This window comes from Echinops telfairi, unplaced genomic scaffold, assembly GCF_000313985.2.
Source record: "Echinops telfairi isolate 266 unplaced genomic scaffold, ASM31398v2 ScPeMD7_11;HRSCAF=52, whole genome shotgun sequence".
Classification (NCBI taxonomy): Eukaryota; Metazoa; Chordata; class Mammalia; order Afrosoricida; family Tenrecidae; genus Echinops; species Echinops telfairi.
This window is the reverse complement of record NW_022103908.1, coordinates 41,350,776-41,374,907: the sequence shown is the minus strand read 5'-3', so window position 1 is coordinate 41,374,907 and position 24,132 is coordinate 41,350,776. Positions and strand designations below refer to the sequence as shown.

Genomic DNA, 24,132 nt, shown 5'->3' with positions numbered 1-24,132 from the left:
CTCAATAAATTGATTTTTTTTTTAATCTGCCTGTTTTTGTTTCCCCCTCAACTTCATGTTGGGGTAAAATATTAATACATTTTAAACCATTCCCTCCACCCCCTCAATCAACAACAACAACAAACCCTCCCCATGGCCGTTGGGCCGATTCTGGCTCATAGTGATCCTACAGGACAGAGTAGAACTGCCCCACAGGGCTTCCAAGACTAAGTATTTATGAAAGCCGACTCCCACATCGTTCTTCCACTGAGCGGCTGCTGGGTTTGAACTGCCGACATTTTGATGACTAGTGGAATGCTTCGTCCCTACGGACATCAGGGCTCCTCCAACTCATCGGTGGTGAATGAAACTGCTTACCAGTCTCTTGTGTGGATTCTCTTTTAACTCCCTCCCGGTGACTGGGCGAGAGCCCCCGAATACAGTGCCGAGGCCTCTGACTCGCGAATTGGCCAGCTAGACCGTTCTGCTGGTGTAAGAGAGAGTGGTCTCAGAAGCAGGGATCGGCACCCAGGACCACCAAGAAGGAAGGTCCTGAAGTGGCACCGAGACCACAGGTCAGAACAGAGTTGCTGACAGACTGGGAGGCAGAGCAGTGGGTGGCCTTCCTGGCCCCCAGAGGCAGAGGCCAAAGGACCACGTCTGAAAGGCCAGAAACAGTCTCACCAGTGAGGATGAGAAAGGTACGGCAGACAAAAGAACTGGATCCTGACCCATCCGTAACCTGTTAGCTTCGCTAATAAACCTCCAGCACCACGACCATCGCCTGTGAGTTCTGGCTGGCCACCGCAGCGCATGATTGCATTGAGAAGAAGAGCAGAATGTCATAGCGGAATGGCCGATGTCAGAACAGAGGAAAGAAGGATGGAGGGTGGAGGCGTATCTGGCTCTTCTGCCTCGGAGGACGCAGCCTTGGCCTGGAGTGGAGTGAGCGTCTCCTTCCCAGCTGTGTAGCCTGAGGTCAGCTCTGATGCCCAGGCCATTTCCTCACCACCTTAGTAAACAAGAATGTTCTGCTGACTCCTGACCAGCCACGGCTGTCCAGCTGCACAGCTGTATGTTTCGACGGGAAAGGACACGGAGAGCCGGCTTCCACGTGACTCCTGTGTATCCTTACAGGTACATTTTGACTCAAGATTTTGAAAGAGAAGAACTGAGAGCTTGGTAAACTTGGAACCAGGGTCTTGCTCCCTTCCTCGCTCAAGTGTCAATCACTGTCTACAGATACACGTAAATCTTTACACATAATTTTGGAGAGATTAGCCACTTAAGAAGCAATTGGGATAAAAATTTCAGTTCCACTCATCTTTAACTTGCTGTTTCAAGCCACATAACACATTTCTTCCTATATCTTATCTCTATTCCATGGGTGAAGACCTTTCACTTAAAAAGTATAATAAAAACCCTTTAAAATATTTATGATAACTGAGAAGAGTTTTAAAACTTAATGCTTGGGGTGAAAAAGCAAAAGAGCCAACGATTTCAAGTGATAAAGAGATGCACACTTGAACACACACAGGGAGAATTAAGAGCCAGAACTGAAACAAAATTATGTTCAAGCTACTTAAAGTTCAAGATTAGCATAATAGAAAATTTGTTCTGTGCCATCAGAGACGTTACAGCACATCTTTTTTAGGCTGGAGTGGGAAGCCAGGGGGAGGCTGGCTGAAAAAAAGAAAAGCAAGTAGGAGGGGCATTTATAGCATCAAAGTAGGACACCTCAACTGTACGGAGGAGAAAGTGGGCTGGCAAATTTCCCAAAAACCTTTTGCCTAAAACAGAAATCCCTTCTCCAGATAATTGATTTACATGGTGTCAAATCAAATTGCCTATAATCCCATTAAGTCCTGAAACGACTCTGCTAGGTTCTATGTCAAAATACACTACGGACAAAGCCACGTCATCAAGGCTAGGTGACAATGACACAGCAGAGGAAAAGAGCAACAGAGAAGAACAGAGACCCCATGACAGACTCCCCGTAACAGCCACCTGGTTTGTGAGCAGAGTACACCACGCAGAGGGGAAGGCCAGTTTTAGGCAAAACTAGCCCTGCGTCAACTGGACAGCCTTGTGGAGAAACATGACACATAATAACTCCAGCTAGACTACAGATCTCAAATATGAGATAAAATACAGATGGCTCTCCACCATAAAACCCCCAAGCCCCAAACTCACTGCCAGCAAGTCAATTCTGACTTGTAGTGATGCCATAGAACCAGGCAGAACTGCCCGTGTGGGCTGCCGAGGCTACCAATCTTTACAGGAACAGAAAGATTCCTTTCTTCCGCTGATCGGCTGGTGGTTTTAGACTGCTGGTGGTTAGCAGTCTAATTCATCACAAGCAATGCCACCAGGGGTCCTTACACTATCGATTATAGAATGGTAACTGGTGAACCACTCCCACAATGAAATCTGATACAGTCATAAAAGAACTAAGCCGCTGATACGTGGGACAATGTGGGTAATTCCAGACACAATGTTGGACAGGATGGATGCAAAACAATACATACAGTATAATTTCATTTACGTCAAGTTTGAAGACAAGCACGAGTAATCTACGTTGACAGCAATCTGCGGAGTGGTTATTTTCGGCAGGGGGTACCATACTGTGAAGGCGTTCCTGGGTAGTACGCATGGCTACGTGCTCAACCACGAGTCAAACAGCTGGCAGGTCAAGCCCACCCAAGAGGCACCTTGGAAGAAACACCTGGGAACCTGTCTCTGAAGGGTCAGAGCCTTGAAAACGCCACGATGTGCAGTTCTGCTCAGCAAACATGAGGCCACCAGAGTCGGCCTCGGCGAGACAGCAAGGAATTGCTAGTCACAGGTGGTGAGGGCCTTCAAAGGCATCAGCTTGGTGCTGCAGATGCTTGCTGTCTTGATTTGTGTTGTGTTCAGGTAGGTGTATGCATGATTAAAAATTCACTAAGCTGTACAGTACACCTCTAGGCTCTCTATGAGTCAACATCAACTCGGTGGCAGTGAGTGAGACACCCTGAAGGTACGTGCACTAGACCGTATGCATACCCAGAATACAGTCAGAGTGTTCCTTGGAAGAGCGGACAGGGAGACCTTGAACTATTTATAGGCTTTTCTACTTTTTTGTCATTGGTTTTGTTTTCTTCTGTTGCTCTGTTTTGCTCTGTCTTATTTTTGTGCATTTTATTATCTCTGCAGGCCTATCTAGATAAAGTAGGTGGGATAAACAATCTGGAGGAGAAACTGATGGTTCTGGGGGGATATGGGAGAGAGGGAGGTGGGGGAAAGGAAGTGGGTGTTAACAAACCCAGGGACAAAGGAAAAAGTGATCCAAAAATCTATGGTGAGGAGGGTGTAGGAGTCCCAGTAGGGCTTGATCAAGGGCAATGTAACCAAGAGAAATGACTGAAACCCAAATGAAGGCTGAGCATGATAGTGGGACAAGAGGAAAGTAAAAGGAAATAGAGGAAAGAACAAGGAGGCAAAGGACATTTATAGAGTCTAAATACAGGCATGTAAATTTGTAAGCATATTTATATATGACGATGGGGAAATAGATCTATGTGCATATATTTATAGGTTTAGTTCTAAGGTAGCAGATGGACATTGGGCCTCTACTCAAGTACTCCCTCAAGGCAAGAACACTTTGTTCTATTAACCTGGCATTCTATAATGCTCACCTTCCTTACAAGATCGCTGAAGACAAAAGGGATACATAAGCAAATGTGGTGAAGAAAGCTGATGGTGCCCGACTATCAAAAGAGATAGCATCTGGGGTCTTTAAACTTTTGAAGGTAAACAAGTGGCCATCTAGCTGAGAAGCAGCAAAGCCTACATGGAAGCAGCACATGAGCTTGTATAATCATGAGGTGTTGATGGGATCTGGTATCAGGCATCAAAGAACAAAAAATCATATCATTGTGAATGAGGGGGAGTGCAGAGTGGAGACCCAAAGCCCATCTATAGGCAACTGGACATCCCCTTATAGAAGGGTCGTGGGGAGGAGACGAGCCAGTCAGGGTGCAGTATAGCATGGATGAAACATACAACTTTCCTCTAGTTCTTTAATGCTTCCTCCCCCCACTATCATGATTCCCATTCTCCTTATAATTTCTGGCTAGAACAGAGCATGTACACGGGTACAGATAAGTTCTGGAAACACAGGGAATTCAGGACAGATAAACCCCTCAGGACCAATAATATTGAGAGGAACGGTAACAGGAGGGGAAGGGGAAGGTGGGGGCTGAAAGGGGGCACAGATCACAATAATCTGTAACCTCCTCCCAGGGGGACAGACAACAGAAAAGTGGGTGAAGGGAGACATCGGTCAGTGTAAGACATGAAAAAAAATTTTTAATAAATTATCAAGGGTTCATGAGGGAGGGAGTGGAGGGGAGAGAGGGGGTACAAATGAGAAGCTGATACCAACTCAAGTAGAAAGAAAATGCTTTGAAAATGATGATGGCAACAAATGTACAAATATACTTGACACAATGGATGTATGTATGGATTGTGATAAGAGCTGTATGAGCCCCCAATAAAATGATTTTAAAAGACCAACAATAACTGGGTAGATATGTCTAACCATATCAATAATTATATTAAATGTAACAGGTATTAACACATTAATTAAGAAACAGATGGTCATACTGGATTAAAAATAAAATCAAAGCCAATTATACAGTGTGTAACAGAAACCTACTTTATATATAGTAAATAAAACATAATAAAAAAATAAAAATAAAGATAGAACATGCAACGGAGTAAGCTGCAGTAGCTATATTAATACTAACAAAGTAGACTTCAAAATAAGGAATTTCATCACAGATACGTATATTAATTACATGAAGCAAATGCTGATCAAACAGGAAGAGAAATAGACAAATGCATAATTCTGTCTCAGTGGAAAAGACAATAGAGTATAAAATCAGCAACCACATAGAAGACTTGACTGAACTGGCCTCTACAAAACTCATCACCTGATAGTAGCAAAGGAGACATTATTTTCAGTGGACACAGAACAGACTTCATGTGCCTACCATGAAACAAATCCTAAGAAACCAGAAGGAAATGAAACCATTCAAATACACTCTTTGACTAGACTGGAATTAGAGTAGAAATCAGCAATAGAAAGATAGCTGGGAAATCTCAAAATATTTGGAAATGAAATAAGACATTTCTAAGCACCCATGAGGCAAAGACGAAGTTATGAGGGAGATTAGAAAAGTATTTGAATAATCTAATGTAATCTCTCGCCTTTTAAAAAACTCCACAAAGAAGAGAAAATCAGACCCTGAGAAGAGTCGAGGGGAAAAGATGTGGACTCAAATATACAGTAGAATCGAACATAAAGTAGAATCAGACATAAATCATAGACACGAAAGTGAAAACAATAGTGAAAATGAAGAAAACCAGAAGTTGGTGTTTGGAAAAAAATTATGAAATTGATAAACCTCTAGCCAATCTGCCTAGGTAAGATGGTGAGGAGACACAGCTTACCGATATCAAGCCTGAGAGAACTGGCATCATAACAGCTCTTCCAGACTTACAAAGACGATAAGAGCATCTTATGAATAATCCAGCGCATAAATTTGCCAACTTAAATGGGTCAATTCCTTGAAAGAAGCAAACTCCTTAGAACTCCTCCAAGAACAGAGAACCTCCACAAATACTCAACTGCAATACCTTATGATATGTTTGATTTGGAGTAGGATAGTACTTTCCAGGGTAATATTCAAAGCACTTGTAAGGTACTGGTTGAATTCTTCGAAGAACATTTCATTTCCTTCTTCATACTTCCCGTAGTTCTTCGAGAGCTCCTTCTGAATGCAGTGATTGGTCAAGTGGCAGGTTTTGTCCTGGAAATTATCAGCACGGTATGGTTCTGAAGCGGTCCGAAGCACACCCTCTCCATAGAGGTAGATATTATACTGATGATCCACCAAGACCCAGCTCCTGCAAGTCAGCAAAAACATGATTGTTGTCAAGCCATCCAAAGTTTCTCCACATCGGACACATCAATCCCCACACCTTTGGGGGCAGCAAGAGTAGGGTGAGGAGGTAAGTTCTACAATTATATCTCTACATCTATCTATCTAGTAAGTTCTAGGCACAGCTCTCAGATTTTTCCACGAGCAAGTCCCCACGCATTTGTACTCTCCTCTGTGTAGTATTGATCATCTTAGTGAAAAAGAGAATACATTTTGTTTAAAAGGCAGTCCATATATAAAATTCATACATAATCTATGTAAAATTATATGTTTAGAACTTACTTCTCTACCCTACTCCCCCTGCCCCAGAAAAAATTGCATGTGTATGTATGTAGGTGTCTAAGACATACATATACATGCATATGGTGTGACACTGTGTGTATGTGTGTATCACATACATACATCATGACAGCAAGATCAAGGGTCAGCTCAGGAGAACATCACATAATCTCTTTGTCAATGTCAAATTCTTTGCTCATAAAGTTAAACTCCAAATATAGAAATATAGTGATGTGTTCATGAAATTCATATAAAATGGGGCAGAGATAATGAATTGAGGGCATATTATTTAGCAGTTTTGTGACCTGTTGTGTCTGAATTATGTGTTCGATGTATATATCTTTCTTCTTCTTCCAAAAGCAAGCCCCATATATTTGTACTCTCCTCTGCGTAGTCATTTTAGTAAAAGGGAATACATTTTAAAAAGTAAGCCCAAAATGATTTATAAAAAAATATATGCTTTTAAAAAAGTAAGCCCATAATTTGATTAATACTTTCTTTTTTCCCCTTGGTTTATATTTCCCAGAAAACAGAAGTGAATGAAAAATTTTAAAATAGCTACAGAAGCTCAGTTTCATTCAGTCATGCTTCATTTTGGTCGCACATTAAAAATCACCAAACATGTTATTACAGTCTATGTCACCCTCCCCTCACCATCTATCACACCACGTTTTCAGATTCACGAAACAAGCGCAGCCGATTTTACCGAATGTCAAACTTGCGATGACCAGGCTCGAGCAGCAGAGGGTGCTCAAGGTACTTCTGGATGACATGGACCTGGCCCTGGTGGTCAATGAACTCCAGCAGCTCCGCAGCCTCGGAGGAGATGAGGATGCCTTCACCTGACAGCAGCAAAGTCAAAGCAGAAACTAGTCCAGTTCATCCCCAGAGGAAACGCTCTCTACCAAGTCAGGAGGAAATGAGAGCAGCACCCACAGGACGCTTTTACGAGCCTGCTCACTCTTTTCTTTCTTCCTCATGCAGTGTCTCACCCTCACCCTTTCCTCCACAAGAGCACTCGGAGTTATCCAACGGTGAGTGAAGATTTGGTGTGAACGTGCCTGGGTTCTCAGTGGTTTGCCAGGTAACATCTAGTAATTCCCATGACCTGACCACATGGTCACGTTTCATCACAGCCGATCACTGTAAAGCCTCTATCATGGGGCGAGATGAGGATGGCACACAACTCCCTTATTCAGGTCACAGCCTGGTGTGATTAATAGCTTCGAGGGATGTGGCCAGCTTCTGCTATAAGTGGATGCTGTGGAAAAGCTTACTTGCTCTTTGTTGAGACTGGATCCTGCATCTGGCTCACTGATCTCCCGTTCTTCTGACTCAAGCTAATGGTCTGCCATACTGCCTGCCAATCTGAGAGCTGTTAGAGGCTTGCCATCTGACCTGTCAACCTTGGATTCATTCAACTCTGTAGCTACCAGCCTGTGACCTTTTTGCCAATCCTGGACTCATTACCCCTCAAAGCTACGCAAGTCAGGAGAAGCCTCCAGCTGACCACCTGACCCATGGACTTGCATTTGCCCACTTGTACAACTGCATGAGCCATTTCTTGATACAAATGTCTCTCCATATGTACATATATAAGCTTCATGGGGTTTGCTTCTCTAGAGAAACCACTCTGAGACACCACCTTTACTAACTTCACCTAGGATTGTGTGTGACACATCACCTTTACAGGCATCCAAAGTGTCTGCACACTCTAAACAACAGGCTGTTCTACAAATGGTTACTGTGAGGTTCCTCTCGCAAGGAAGAACGTGTGTGGCCTACGATTAGCCTTAGATTACTTCTAAGACTTTGTTTTATAAAGCTATCAGGAAGGCTAGGGCATCAAAGGAACGGCACAAGTATATTTCCTGCAGAACTGTCATAGGAGAAACAAAACTAGAAACATTCTATATGTCCATCAATATTAAGTCAATGATACAACATTTTTTTAACAGCTGTACTCAGATATATTTTCATGGCTGATTTTTCAGAAATAGATCACCAGGCTTTTTTTTTTTTTTTTAAATCTCTGAATGTACTTGAACTGACAGTCTTTCAGCGAGAGCTGAACGCCTTCACCGTATGCTTACCCTGGGGACTAAATCAAGAGGCCCTGGTGGCACAGTGGTGACAAGCTCAGGTGCTAACCCCAGGCCAGCAGCTTGAAACCACCAGCCACTGCGCAGGGGGGGGAGGGGGGGGAGAGATGAGGCTTCCTATTCCGGGAAAGAGTTACAACACTGGAGACAGTTCGGGAATTGCGCCCGATCTGACCCACCACACTGAGGGAAACACTAAGGGTGTGCAACAGAACAGCAAGGGGAGCAGAGCAACGAAGTCTCCAGGTAACACCAAAAATTGACTTTGGGGCCAGGGTGTGGCACCACATCAGACTCCACTGGAAAACACTCCTAAAGGTCAACAAACAGACCTTGAACTATTTACAGGCTTTTCTATTTTTTGTCATTGGTTTTGTTGTTTTGTTTTCTTCTGTTGCTTTGTTTTGCTGTCTTATTTTTGTACATATTATTATCTCTGCAGGTCTATCTAGATAAGGTAGGTGGGATAAACAATCTGGAGGAGAAACTGATGGTTCCGGGGAGATATGGGAGAGGGGGAGGTGGGGGAAAGGAAGTGAGTGTTAACAAACCCAGGGACAAAGGAACAAGTGATCCAAAATCTATGGTGAGGAGGGTACAGGAGGCCTGATAGGGCTTGATCAAGGGCAATGTAACCAAGAGAAATGACTGAAACCCAAATGAAGGCTGAGCATGATAGTGGGACAAGAGGAAAGTAAAAGGGATTAAGAGGAAAGAACAAGGAGGCACAGGGCATTTATAGGGTCTAAATACAGGCAAGTAAACATGTAAATATATTTATATATGGCGATGGGGAAACAGATCTATGTGCATATACTTATACGTTTAGTACTAAGGTAGCAGATGGACATTGGGCCTCCACTCAAGCACTCCCTCAATGCAAGAACACTTTGTCCTACTAACCATGATGTTCACCTTCCCTACACGATTGCTGAAGAAAAAGGGGGTACATGAGCAAATGTGGTGAAGAAAGCTGATGGTGCCCGACTATCAAAAGAGATAGCGTCTGGGGTCTTAAAGGCTTGAAGGTAAACAAGGGGCCATCTAGTTGAGAGGCAACAAAGCCCACATGGAGGAAGCAGACCAGCCTGTGTGACCACGAGGTGTCAACATGATAAGGTATCAGGCATCAAAGACCCAGAACAAAAAAACTGTATCATTGTGAATGAGGGGGAGTGCAGAGTGGAGACCCAAAGCCCATCTGTAGGCAACATGATATCCCCTTACAGAAGAGTCACAGGGAGGAGACGAGTCAGTCAGGGTGCAGTGTAATACAGATGAAACATACAATTTTCCTCTAGTTCTTAAAAGCTATCATGATCCCAAATCTACCTTACAAATCTGGCTAGACCAGAGGATGTACACTGTTACAGATAGGAACTGGAAACTCAGGGAATCCAGGACAGATGATCCCCTCAGGACCAGTGGTGAGAGTGGTGATACTGGGAGGATGGAGTAGAAAGGGGGAACCGATTATAAGAATCTACATCTAACCTCCTCCCTGGGGGATGGACAACAGAAAAGTGTGTGAGGAGAGACATCGGACAGTGTAGGATATGACAAAATGATAATAATTTTTAAATTATCAAGGGTTCGTGAGGGAGGGGTAAGCGGGGAAGGAAGAGGACAAAAATGAGGAGCTGATGCCAACGGCTCAAGTAGAAAGCAAATGTTTTGAGAATGATGATGGCAACAAATGTACAAATGTGCTTGACATACAATGGATGTATGTATGGATTGTGATAAGAGCTGTATAAGCCCTCAATAAAATGATTTTTTTTAAAAAGAAGTACATTAATTTTATTTTTCTAAAATAAGAGTTTGAGTTTAAAGAAAATGTTTTTAAACTGATGATCTAATTGAATTATGCATTGTTATAATATCTGTAAGAGCTCCCAATAAAATGATTAATTAAAAAAAAAAAAATTGGAAACCTTGAATGAGATGGATTTACCCAGTATCCAGAACAATGGGTTCACACGTACCAGAGGTCAAGAAGACAGTGGGAACTGGGTAATGTTTGGTTTTGTTACACATGAGGTTGCTACGAGTTGGAGTCAACTTAACAACAACAATGAAAGTTTCCCTTTCTAAATGCCCCTCTTAAGCATTAGACCCAAAACTGGGGGGCGGTACTTGAGAAGAGGTCACAATAGGGGTAAGAGAAGCTGGTGAGGTCCCTGGTTTGGGGCAAGAGTCCCAATCTCCAACTTATAGGAGCATGATGTCCTGCCTCGTGGTTGAGGAGGAGGCTGGTTCACTGGATCATAAAAGAGTACCAATGGCCAGGTAAAAGAAGTAAGGTATACAAGAAGTAAGTTTAATGTGGAAAGGTTTTTTAAAAGAGCACAGGATGGCAATCAGAGAGAGGCATTGCACCTAGGAGCTCATTGCATTTGGAACTGACTCTATTTTAAGCCTTCATTTATGGTAGACCTGTAGAGCGGGGACTTCAGGAGAAAGATGAGGCTTTCCGCTCCAGTAAAGATTTACAGGCTCAGAAACCCAAAGGGGGCAGTTCTATTCTGTTCTATGCAGTTGCCATGAAAGTTGACTTGGTGGGGGATGAGCTATAGAGAGGCACAAGACCCAGAGTCTGTTCATAAGGAGCTTACATTCTGACGGGGGAGACACACAGATAAACTGGGACTATAGTGCTAGGAAAGGGTTAAAACAAGTAGGGGGGGGGGGAATCAGAATCAGGATGCAAGGTTAGAAAGCACAAGGCACTGAGTCTATTTTAGATTAGAAAAGCCTTCTCTGACAACATCTGAGCTGACAGAAATAGAAAACCGTTCACGCCGCCACCCTCTAGGTGCATAGAGATGTTGGGTGTGTTAAGAGAGACAGCTGGGCAGACTCGTGGCTACAGTCGAATGAGCAAGGCCAAGGACAGAAGAACATGGGATCAGAACTATGGCCAAATGTCAGATAGTGTGGGCCACCATCAGGCATCTGGAGTTCATTCTAATTACATTGGGAAGCCAGCTGGTAAGCGCTGAGTGGGGGAAACATGCTCACAATGTCAAAGCACCCCTCCGCTGAGAGGAGGAGAGCCGCTGTGAAGGAGGCTGGTGAGGAGGCAGAGCTGTCACACAAGCTGGAGAGAACAGCAGCCTTGACGTAGGAGGGGGAGCCGTGAGAAGATCAAAGTCCGGTTCAGCAGGTAGAGCTTGCAAGGCACGCCATGTGCTCAGTGCAGACTATAAAGACAACAGCAGTTACAGGGGACGTCTAGTTCTGGACTCTGGAGCTGGCTGCAGAGTGACATGATTGACTAAGCAGGGCAGGTTGAAAGAGGAGCATGCCGGGGTGGGTCTAGCGGGGAAGGTAATAAAGAGCGCGGTATCAGGCACTCGAAACGAGATGTCTGAGTTGTCAAGGGTGCTGTTGGGTCTGATGCTTAAGGGGAAAGATCTAGAGTGGAGACAGACATTTAGAAGTTATCATTAAACAGAAGGGCATGTAGTTATTCAATTTGACATGAGGCAGTCATGTGGGTTACTCCTCCTTGGGCTGCTAACCACAAGATCAGCAGTTCAAAACCACCAGCCACTCCATGGGAGAAAGATGAGGCTTTCTACTCCTGTAAAGAGTTAAGGTCTGGGAATCCCACAGGGGTAATCCCACTCTGTCCTGTAGGGTCTTATGAGTCAAATCACCTAGGTAGCAGTGAGTGTTTTGGTTAATCTGACATGAAAAAAGAAACCCTTGTGGCATAGTGGGTTAAGCCTCAGGCTGCTAACTCAAAGGTCAGTGGTTTGAACCCACCAGCCACTGTAAAGGAGACAGATGAGGCTGCCTGGTTTACGTTCTCAGAATCCCTAAGCAGCAGTTCTACTCGGGTGTTTTAGGGTCACGATGGGCCAGCATTGTCTTGACAGCAGTGGGCTTGGACTGGTAAAGTGACATGATGTCTTACCCTTGAGTTTGGAATAGAGTCAGTCACTTCTCTAAAGACGACCTCGACCATGTGAGCCAGACAAAGTGTGGTGGAGACCTGCAGGGAAAGAAGGGGGCAGCACTGCCAACTCACCTTTGGCACCAGCCGAGGACTTTGCAATCCAAATGTTGCCCTCTCCACCCTCCTTCTTTTTGTTATAAGACGCCAGGAAGAATTCTCTCTCATCTGTCCGTGAGTTATTGATTGGTGGGTGGATTCCATTCTGGGCTGGAGCCACTGGAGTCTTGAGATTAGTTGGATATATTACGTAGGACTCAGGGAACCACGTGCAGGACTCAGACAGTTCTGGGCTGGTCTTGATTAGCCTGGTAGATGACAGAGGGTCAGTCTCAATTTTTACTTCAATCTGTCCAGAATGGCCAACTCCATTCAGAAAGGCGGGTGCTTTCTCCCATATACCTGGGAGGAGGAAGGGGTAGCCAGGGACCTGGATGGTCAAAGGTGGCTTCTTCTAGGGCAGTGGTTCTCAACCTTCCTAATGCCATGGTCCTTTAATACAGTTCCTCATGTTGTGCTGACCCCCCACCAACCATAAAATTATTTTTGTTTCTACTTCCTAAGTGTAATTTTGCTACTGCTATGAATTGGGCGACCCCTATGAAAGAGTCATTCGACCCCCAAAGGTATCACGACCCACAGGTTGAGAACTGCTGCTCTCGGGCAATTATTTGTTCTTGGCCTCTCTCAGACCACCTCTAAGGTACCACAGGGTAGCCCACAGGTGTATATGCAACATTAAAGGCACACCCCAACTCATTCAAAAGGGGGCTAAATGTTTTATCCTTTAGTAATCTGGAACCAACAACTTTTCAATAAGCATGTTATAACTAAGCCAGACCCACTGAAAACCAAAGTGGAAAAGTGTGGGGAATTATATCTAAATAACAAAGATACTTTCTTAGCCCTAGCTTTCTAGTGGGGAGGACGCGACTTAGGAATCTGAATTCTCTAAGGATGTAATTCAGTTCTTCATTTACTCCTTTTAGCTCACCGAGCTTCAGTGACGGAAAAGAGAAGAAATATTTCAATGGGACACAGGACACCAGTGATCAACAATAAACATGCCCCTCTTCTCAAAAGGACACGGCATAGTGGGAGATAAAGTCAAGCACCGAGCAAAGCATTTCACAAGCATGAAGGCCCAGGCTCATCAAGGGCTTCTCACTAAATCGACTGCAGTCTCACCCACAGGGCAAGTGGCACTAGAAGTACATTTCACAAAGTAGGAACGGGGACCCAGAGGAATGAATCAAATTTCCCATGATCACAAATGCAGTAAATGGCACAGCCAGGACCCAAGCCTGGAAGGAAGTTCTAACTCTATACCACCTTTGGCTCTGCAAAAACCGAAGAGCCAGGGAGGAACCTACCAAAACTGTGCACAGGTTTTCACGGATCGGTGCCCATGCTTCCATTTAGAACAGAACTGCTCACATTAAGCTCATGTTAAGATTCACCTGTGAAACCCAACTTATGAACAAATAACAGAATGATGGGGGAGGCGGTGGGGTACCCCAAACCAGTACCTTGGAGATTTAAAAATAAAGTTCTTTCAACATCAAGGGCACTAGAATCTGAAAGGTACTGGGATTTAAAGCATCAGCAAAGCAAAATAAAAACAGTGATCTCAAACTCACTGAGTGTTAAACTGTTTATCTGCATTGCCCAATACGGTGGTCACTAGCCGCATGAAAGGCAGCCAATTCAACGGAGCAATGGAGATACGTTTCAACTTTAACTTAAAATGGAAGCAGGGCAAACATGTTTCCTATTAAGCACAACTTCATTGTTCCCACAGGCTGACATCTCACCGCATGGCCATGCTGTTACACTGTGTGTGCATCAGGCACATGCTAGCTTCAAGTATGACACATAAGCACACCACTGCTCACAGGGACAATGGATTGATTCAATTCAAATGCTTGTGTGCTTCCAAGCAAATTGTTTGTTATGCAGAGAGCACAATTACAGCGATAGCTGTGTCAGCCACAACCAGTTATTAAAGTGAGAATCATTTTTTTTAATTAAAAAAAAAGTATGGACAAATTCTTAAATTTAAAATGGATGCATGCAACCGATGAAGGAGCCACTGGAAACGTTGAGGCTGGTACTCCAATCAACACAGAAAAGGTGGGAAAAAGAAGAAAATGGAAGAAGGTGCACCACAAACCCCACTGTGAATGGCAACTGCAGGTTGCTGTAGTGGAGCCAAAGGAAAACAAGGCATTTGTTTGCTGTGTAAAAGGTAATTGCAGCAAATGAGGAATGGATTTAATAAGCAGTTTCCCCTTGAAAAGAATTTATAAAATTAGACATCTAAAATCAGAATTAAATCTCCAATAAAAAGTACACACGTTTTCATCAGGATCTGAGGGTGTAACTTTGGTCAGCTACACAATGGCTTGGATTCTTGCATAAATGTGAAAAGCACTTCAAATGGAGAGTGAAAGAAACAGTGAGGAAAAGACTCAAAAAAGTATTTTACAGAAAGTGGAAGATTTTCAATTAAGTCACAATTGTTCATAGAGTACCAAGACTTTTGAAAAGCATCAAAGATTAATTGATTCAAAACTTTAAAATTACAAAGCCTTTTTTTTTCAGACTTTGATAAGCCACAAGACACATGAAATACTGTCCAATAAATACAGAATGTATATTTTATCTGAAAGGACTTTGAAATATATGGAACAATATTGTCAATTTGCATTCTAAAAAAAACCAAACTCATTATAGGCACATTTTAAAGTACCTGTTAACAAAGTTTCATCTATGTATAAAAAATTCATTTCTATCACAATTTCAGAATAATAGTAAGGATTTCAGCTGGGTTAGTTTAAAAATGTAGATTAACTGGGTTTTTAAGAGATTGATGTTTCCATTACAGATTCATTCCTGTGATACATTTTGAAAACATTTGAGTTCAGTTTTCCCAAGCAGACTCTCTCAGAAGTATCCTGGATACAATTGTTAAAATGGCTCATCACACGCTTGTAAATGCTACAAAGATTCACCAGTTCATAGAAGTGTTGAGAGAAACAAGACAATGAATTCAATGATACTTGCTCTTTACCAGTGATCATTAACCATGGAAGAGCTATAAAAAGACACTCTGTATTGTTAACTCTCATTCAGACTTCCTTGAAATATAGGGGATGCTTATCAAATCCTTATTTTCAACCAATAATCAAAGACAAGACACAGCCGTGTGACTTAATGTTTTCTTATGTATAGCACACTGGACATAACAAGATACATTTAGAGTTCCAAGCAAGGGAAAAAGTTATTTGCAACTTAACCTGGGTATCAGGACTTATGTTGCCATTTCATAATAAAAAAAAATCAATAATAATGATCCCCACATCCTTCTAACCTGACTCAGCATGCCCAAGACCTGCACTATCCTAGACAGCATTGTGCAAACTGGGCGCAAACGCCTAGGAAAGACGTACAGCATGCGGTGCTGACACCGCCCAATTCAGAGCTGCTTCTCCACGTCGTCAGTACCTTCACGGAATCTACAAGCAGTCAGACTGAGTGGGTGACACGGTGGGTGAACTCACTCAACTTTGACAGATGTAGCTTTAACATTGATATGCTTTTGCTTCAGAGTCAAATCAGTTCTTATCTAAAAATACCGGTCTGGTTCTGTTGGGGTGGATGTGGGTATTAATGGGAAATTAGTTGTTTGGTAATCCATTTAATGACTGGAAACCTTTTCCTTGAGAGCAAGCTGGGGAGGCAGAGCTGCTTTTCAACTTGACTTGGATGAAGCTTAAACACAGATCGAGTTACTGCCAATGCCAATTTAATATCGAAGTCAAGATTTGCTAGAAATGTAAAACTACAACAGATTTTGAAGACTCAATGAAGTAAAACTCTCATTTGCTATTTTTACATTCAATATTTATGTGCTGTTGCTGAGACTATCCCCAGCAAAACGCACGCTGATTCAACAATCGCTACGTGTGCGGTTCAATTGACACGGATTACCTTCTTCGAGTTGGACTGTCATCCTCACCCTCCTCCTGATTGCTCCTCCCCCATTCACAGCCCTCAAGGCTTCCCGTCTAATCTTCTGAGTTGCTATTATCACTCTGATCCCATATGGACCATTTTTCTCCCTTGGTGGATTCGAACTGCTGATCTTGAGTTTAGCAGACCAGAGTGTTAGCCCACTATGTCACCAGGGCTCCTGACTTCTCAAAAAGCCAACCTCACTGCCACGGAGTCAATTCTGACTCATTCAGGAGATACCGTTGATTTAAGGATTAAAGATGATCTCAGGATTATGGTTTTAAGAGTTCATGCAGCTCCACCGCTCCACAAAGTCTAGATTCCACGGGAATTTACAATCCTATTCTATTTCCTCCCTTTGGGTCAGGAAGTCATTTTTTATATTGAATACACATCAAAGTAATAAGAATCGGATTTATTGCAGAACCACTATAAACACTGCACCGGTCTGCACTTTTAAAAACACGTGGCTACTGGAAAATGACTTGACAACTGGACCACCCCGAGCAATTTAACGTTGGACCGCTCTGTAGGATGGTCTCCGTTTGGTTTAGACAGGGCCAACCCCACTTTCTGAGAGAAGTCCTTGGCACGGGTTCTGCTGCCTCCTGAACTCGTGTGGGAAGCAAGCACACAGATTGATTCAGTGCCTCTGTAGGGTGCAGGCCTCCAATGTAGATGAGGGTTAGAAAGGCCCTTCAGGCGTCCAACACTGAGGCTGTGGAGCCTTTCTCAAATTCCTGAAAACGCCTCGAGATGACAGGGGAAGCTGCTACTGGATAGCCCAGGGAGGCTGGGGAATCCCTCTGAGGGGTGCCTGGTCACACCACCTACCGAGCCCATTTGCCCAGATTAGAAGCATCTGGTTTAACTCTGTGATAGTTAGGTTTGTTGTGCCAACTAGGCCACCATAGGAACATGTGGGCAGAGTTTAATCAGGTCACAGCTGATTAAATGGAGGGCTACTGAGATAAATGCTTTCCAGGGAGGCCGCCTTCCTATCTCTCTCTCTCCCTGGTGATTGGATGAGCATGCTGCTGCGTGAGCTAGTCCTTTGTCTCAACTGTGTGCTGTACTACCTGTGGGCTGAGCCTCCCCGTAGATCCTGATCTGCCACACTGCAGGTGGACTGTGCTGGTGATGTGATTCTATGGGGCCTGCTTCTGCACTACTGACTGGTGCTGCCCACCCTGCTTTCTGCTGCCTGCCGGCCACTCTGCTGTCTTGCCCGAGGGTAGACTCCACTGTCTGCTTCCTTGACCCTAGCCTGTGAGTTGAACTGAGCTCTCTGTACTGCTGTGTGGACTAATTAGCTGTTATATTCCTTCTCGCTATATGTAAACCTATCCTCTTATAGCTATAGAATCATAAGTGTCCTGGTTTGGTTTCTCTAGAGAACCCTGCCTAACACAAACTCTAACTTCTGTGGTCCTAGTAACTTGGCTGTCTTCTCTGAGCCACCGCTTTGTCTGACTAGAATGACAATGATCAGATTTTAAACTCTTTGGGCGTCTTCTCAAACTGCACAAGTAGTACAATACAGACCCAGTGGCAAAAGCAGTTATCTCCTGGAATTATGATCGCCTCTCTGAGGATGCTTGAGGAGGAGGAGGAAAACATATAACTGATGACAACAAGCCCTAGCTTGCAAAAATGACACCCCCATTTAAAAGGTGCTACCCATGGCAGATCATGTTACATGCCACTAAGGGTCCAAGATCAGGTATTATCACCATTGTACAGATGGGCCAGTAAGATTCAGAGCGGCTTAAGGGTCCAAGGCTCAAAGGTCAAGATACCTATCAGACCTAGTTGTGACTTCAGACCCCATATTCCTGTCACCTCATCATGGCTAGTGAGCACGCAAGTATGCAGAACATCATTTAGTTACTGTTTCACCACATTTCTGCCTTCTATTTTGAAAAACAAAAATGCTACCTTTACCTTTAAGGGGGGAAACAATTCATAAGAGAAAAAAGACTGGGAACTATATATATGTGACCTCCCTGGGGGACGGACAACCGAAAAGTGGGTGAAGGGAGATGTCAGACAGGGCAAGATATGACAAAATAACAATTTATAAACTATCAAGGGCTCGTGAGGGAGGGGGAGCGGGGAGGGAGGGGAAAAATGAAGACCTAATGCCGGGGGGGTTTAAGTGGAGAGGAAATGTTTTGAGAATGATGAGGGCAATGAATGTACAAATGCGCTTTACACAATTGATGTGTGTATGGATTGTGATAAGAGTTGTATGAGCCCCTAATAAAATGATTAAAAATAAATAAATAAATAAATATTTTTTTTTTAAAGAAAAAAGACTGAATAACCATTTTATATAAGTTTCTAAATCAAGAACCTGGATGAACAATTGTGTTTTCCTTGTCTACTCAGTTCTACACCAGATGCTGAAGGAACAATGCATCCTAATATGGACTAAGAAGACTTCCAGAAGTCTTCCTGTCCTGTGGACAGAACCAGTGGACCAGGAAAACAGATTCTGGAGAGGACTGGTGAGGCATAAGCCAAAGAGGCAGTGTGTTTAGACACAAATTTGGAAACTATCCCATTCACACACAACCTCGTCAAACAGAGCCCAGAAAGAAATGTTAGTGGGACAGCATTTTGCATTGAGTCCTCTCTTCCAGAACCTTCTTTCCTAAATGACGTATTTAGCAACATACTCATGTCCACTAGTCATTATGGGAGGAACACTAAAGACCTATTACATTTCTGATGTTAGGGGCCGAACCCAGTATTAACCTCCAGAAATGATAGCAATTGTAGCAATAATAGTAATCATAATACTCAGATGGGTGTTCACCTATACGGTGTGAACTATGAGACAGGAATGATTTAATTACAGAAGTTAGCTGTATTAATCTTCACAATGACCCTGGGGTCATTATGAGAGGGCTTCAAAACGTTCATGGTAAAATGAAAATGAAAACTTTCCACAAACCTTTTGAAGTCCCTTTGTATCATTATGTCCCTTTTACAGAGACGGAAACTACAGCGTGCGGTCAGATGCCTACCATGGCTCGGGCCGCTGCCCTACACAATTCGCACACAGCACTTCATTTCCTACTCACAGCCGCTTTACAAGGGTCCCCTTGAGGCTACTTAGAGGGTTGAGGGGAATTGCCCAAGCTAATAAAAGGAAGACCTGTGCTAAAACCCAAGCCGGCAAGTCCAGAGCTCAGTGCCTGTATAATACTGGTTCCTTCCACCTCATGCTATTTCTGTTCTTTACGACACCTCCCCCAAACCCAACTGCTCTAAGACAGGCAGTAGGTACCATGATATTCTGCCTAGATCTCCTTTCTGAAGGGACCCTCTCTGCTCTGAGAGTCGGCTACCCAGGGTCTCTTCATGCCCCTTTCCTGGGACCGGCCTTGTTCAGAAAGATCTGGAAAGCCATGTCCTCCAACCCTCCTTGTAGAAGGACACTGGAGTACAGAAGCCTGATCCTCTTGCCTCAAAATACAACTCTATGGTGCTTACTATCGATTGAATTGTGTTTCACCTCAAATAAATTGGAATCCTAAGCAGTGTATCCACCCATGTGATGCTGCTCAGAAACACGGCTTTCTTTTATTGGGTTAATGAGGCCACAGTTGGGAGGGTCCCAAACCAAATCACTTTTGAGGTTGAAAAAGTGCAGAACAAACTCAGAGACCCTGAGTGGGAAAGATAGACACTAAAGACCACCGAGGAGTGGCAAGGGTCACCGGCCAACACCTGGGACTAGGAGAGAGGCTCACAGGGGAAACTGACTTGGCCGAGACCCATCGTTGGTCTTTAAGCTTCCTTTGTGGAGAGACATTTCTGTCCCTTGAAGCCACGAGCTTGTGGTGCTTCTGTTTTGTCAACTTTAGGGGACAAAGGCAGTGTCTTACTGCAGAGCTCCAGGGGCTGTGGCTTCAGCACACACCACCGCTCAGTTGGCCTCTTGCCCTGGCCTACGCTGCTTGCAAGAAGCCCCCCCTAATAAATGACTTACACTCAACATCTGTCTCCAGCTCTGCTTTGCAGGCAGGCTGGTTGGCAGTCTTGAAAGCAGTGGTTGGCATAGTTCGGGGCTGCTATCACAGCAGCTCAGAGGACACGCCACAACAGGTATTTGATTGCTTTTATTTGTTTAAATAAAAGTATTTTGCCCTTTAAAAAACAATTCCATACCTCCTAGTTAAGTTCTTCACTTTGAAAGTTACAACACAAACGACTTGGTTTTATAAGAAATTCAACAGCGAGGTCTTAGCGAACACTTACTTTACCAACGAAGCTTTCCGACACAGTTTGTCAGCTCCTCTGTAGTAATTCACCAACTGCACCAGCCCCGGCTCATGACCTAAGAAGGAAAGAGGGGACTCAGAAGGACAGCGGGACAACATCAGCACCAGCAAGCAAAAGACAACACATCTGTGTGAGGGTGAGCCTTCATCCCTTCCATCCCACGACGGGTCATTAGAAATGGAACAATTTTGCTGTCATGTCCCCGGGGCCCCCATTTCTCTCAGCATGCCACTGGCCTTTCTTACCCTCCCCACAGTGGATGCTACCAGACCAAAAGAGCCTTCCAGAGACCACTGCTGCCTTTGCTTCTTCTCGGGAGCACAGGAAGATTTTCTATTTCCCTGCTTTCTGATCCCCACTGTGCTCCTCCCTTAGGGATATCCTCCCAGCCAACTAATGCCACCGAGTCAATGCTGACCTCATAGGACAGGGTAGAGCAGCCCTCGTGGGTTTTTAAGATTATAACTCTTTATGGGAGACAAATGCCCTGTCTTTTTCCCTCGGTACAGCTGGTGGTTTCAAACACCTGACCCAGAGGTTAGCAGTCCACCGCACAGCCACCACACCACCAGGGCTCCTCCTTGGGATACAAGGATCCATACATCCACCGACGCACTGACTTGTGATCTATGTGCCGTCAGGCTACTTCAACAAAGCCATGCTTTCCACATCCGGACCTTGGCTTTCTACAGAAGCGAAGGGAGGCAGGAGAGCTACCAGCTCCTGCTCTTCATCATGTCCACCTCTAGCGGGCCGCCGGAGAGCCGCTGGCAGAAGGACGGAGGGCAGAGGCCATGAGGACTTTCTTCTGTGCACTGGTCCGAAGGGAAACTCATTCTCACTGGTTGCATGCCCCTTCCTCTAACAACCAGAGCGGAGAAGGTGCAAACAAAACCCTCAGTCTCTGGTTTTGCTGAAAACCCTAACAGTTTGCTGCACTTTCAGAAAAAAATATCAAAATAGACCAAACCCAGGAAGAGGGATTTGAGGATGCCAGAAGAAAGAAGAATTCATTTGACAACAGCGCGCAACCTTAGGCTCTAGCTGCCTCTGTGTCTCTGCTAAGGCAGAGGGGCCCCACCCTCAACCTAAACGACCAGCCTTCCACAGTGCACTTTACAACCAAAACTCTGAGTCCATGCTGGCTCCCAGAAACACTACAGGGCATAAAATTGTCCCCATAGGGTTTCCAGGGCTTTCCATCTCTATTTACAAACCAAACTGCCACATCTTTCCTGCCCAGAGTGTCTGGTGGGTTTGAACCACTGACCTTCCCACTGGCAGCTGAGCATTTTAACCACTGTGCCACTACCACCACCATACCAACCACCACCAAAAAAACCCAAGTCACACCAAACTCACTGCTGTCCAGTCTTTTCCAACTCATAGCAACCGTATAGAGCCAGGCAGAACTGCCCCTTTGGGTTTCTGAGGATGTAAATCTCCACAAGAATAGACAGCCTCATCTTTCTCCCACAGAGGAGCTGGTGGATTTGAACAGTTGATCCTAAGGTTAGCAGCCCAATATGTAAACCACTCTGCCTCCAGGGTCAAGGTTCCTTAATGTGTTTTAAGTGAAAGGTAAATCTCTCCAATGTTGCAGGTAACACAACGACTTTTGTTGAGGGCTTTTCCCATTGAAAACCAAACACCTACTGATCATCTACTGAATTTGTGGCACCTGCTTAGGATTTGGGCCCAATAGGCTTCTGCCAGCCAGAGCAAGAAACGTCAGCATGGGACGCCAGGAGAATGTCAGCAACCACCCCTTTCGGCCTTGGCAAAGCCATCTGTTTCTGCATTTCATGTTAGGATTCTCCTGTCTTTAAAGTCCCCAGAGGAAGGTAAGCCAAGTCCGCAGAGGAAGTGGGCAGAGCAGGGAGAAAACACAGGCAGTCATCACCCTCCTCTCGCAGGGTACGTGGTTTCTCTGCTGAAGGCTTCCTGAGGAGATGCACGGCTGAAAGGGACACCTTGTCACTGGACATTTCTAGGGGTCAGAATAGCCCTTCCTATGGAGTGACCAAAGATGACCAAATACCAGGAGGGCAAACTTGTATGGTAATGAAAAAGTGCCCTTAGTACCTTGTCAAAGAAAAAAAAAATGTCAGCAAGGCTATGCCATAACCTCCCCTCGTGCCTCCAGCACCTTCAAAACCCCAAGCCAAACTCACTGCTATCAGTCGATGCTGACTCACAGCAGCTCTGTAAGCGCCCACTGGATAGCAGTGAGTTTGGTTTGGGGTAATCTTTCAGGGGAGTAGAAAGCCTCATCTCTCTCCACTGCTAGGCCACCAGGGCTCAGCTCTATGAGTTAGGGCCAGTCAATTCCAAATGGCCAGTGTTTAGCTGGTGGAATCTCTCCAACCCCTGACCACACCTATTTCTAAACCCCCTCTCCATTGCAGGGCATTGAACATGGCTCTTTCTTGAGTTGCCTCCCCAGGCAGAGATGAGTCCTGCTCAGTATCAATTCTCATCTTTGGTAATATCCCTCACTCCAGCTTAATTTGGGCAGGAACTTGGCTACCCAGAGTATAGCTGTACTTCCCAGGTGAGTGGGCAGCGAGGCCGGTCATGACACCGTGCTTAGGTCTGTGAGACAGGAACTAAGTAACCAGTCAACTTCTGGATAACATCTTTTAAAAAAGCCGCCCCTGGTCCTCTCTTTCCCCCTGGGTCCTTCAGACAGCCTGACACGTGGATTGTGCTGGTGGCGATCTGACTCCACTATGCGAATAACAGAACCTCCTGGGAGAAGCCAGGGCGAAGGGCTGAGCTCAGGGCAGGGGCAAGCCGGCCTGGTAGAAAGCCTGCATTCAAACGCCCACCTCTGGAAACGTGTTCTTTGGTGAATGCTAAACCAGATACCTTCTCCTCGCCCATTTCTGGGCTACGGCCACTTCTGCAGCTCCTGCTTTAAGGATCCCGAGGTCTCTCCCAACCCCCAGGACACTGAAGCAGAGTCCTCGGTTGCTGGTTTTCCACACAACTGTCGGGCGCCACGAATTCTCCGTGCAGAAAAGCAGCAAACGCCTCGCCGCCCTGCGCTCCGTCCAGCCCCCAGGCCGGACTTGGGGCGTCGATCCGAGAGTCGCGGGCACACGCGGTCTCCGGGCCCCGGCCCGGCGGCCGACGCCCCCCGGGCTGCAGGGCGCGGCCATTGTCAGCAGGCAGCTGCGGCCTCCCGCCCGCATGCGACTTAGGAGCGAGAAGGCATTAGACGCGATGGGTCCGTTTCTGACCTCCCGAGGGACGCGGACCGGGGGAGGGGGGGGGGCGGTCCTGTAAAAAACAAAGCGCTCGTCCTAACGGGCCGCCCCGGGCGCGGGGCGGCGGGACTCGGCGCGGGGCTCACCCAGTCTCCCGAAGGGCAGCCGGTTCCGCTCGCCCAGCATCAGGTTAAATCGCGGGTTGTCGCGCCGCAGCCTCTTCCAGTGGCCGGTGGCCAGCAGCAGCCGGGAGACCTCGGCGTAGACGCTGCTGTTCTCGTCGCGCACCACGAAGGTGTACA

At 45.2% G+C, this 24,132-nt stretch overlaps 1 protein-coding gene across 1 annotated transcript in view; it reads right to left on the bottom strand.

Annotated features, from left to right (window-relative positions):
* TTL (tubulin tyrosine ligase) overlaps window positions 1-24,130 on the bottom strand; it is a gene marked incomplete at its 5' end in the record, with an annotated part of 27,635 nt that extends 3,505 nt beyond the window's left edge. The window contains 5 exons of the mRNA XM_045287097.1: window positions 5,662-5,931; window positions 6,952-7,087; window positions 12,384-12,616; window positions 20,595-20,673; window positions 23,977-24,130. Of these exons, the coding sequence (XP_045143032.1) occupies window positions 5,662-5,931; window positions 6,952-7,087; window positions 12,384-12,616; window positions 20,595-20,673; window positions 23,977-24,130 (872 nt within the window). The remainder of the gene's footprint in view (window positions 1-5,661; window positions 5,932-6,951; window positions 7,088-12,383; window positions 12,617-20,594; window positions 20,674-23,976) is intronic.
* Window positions 24,131-24,132: the final 2 nt, after the last annotated feature.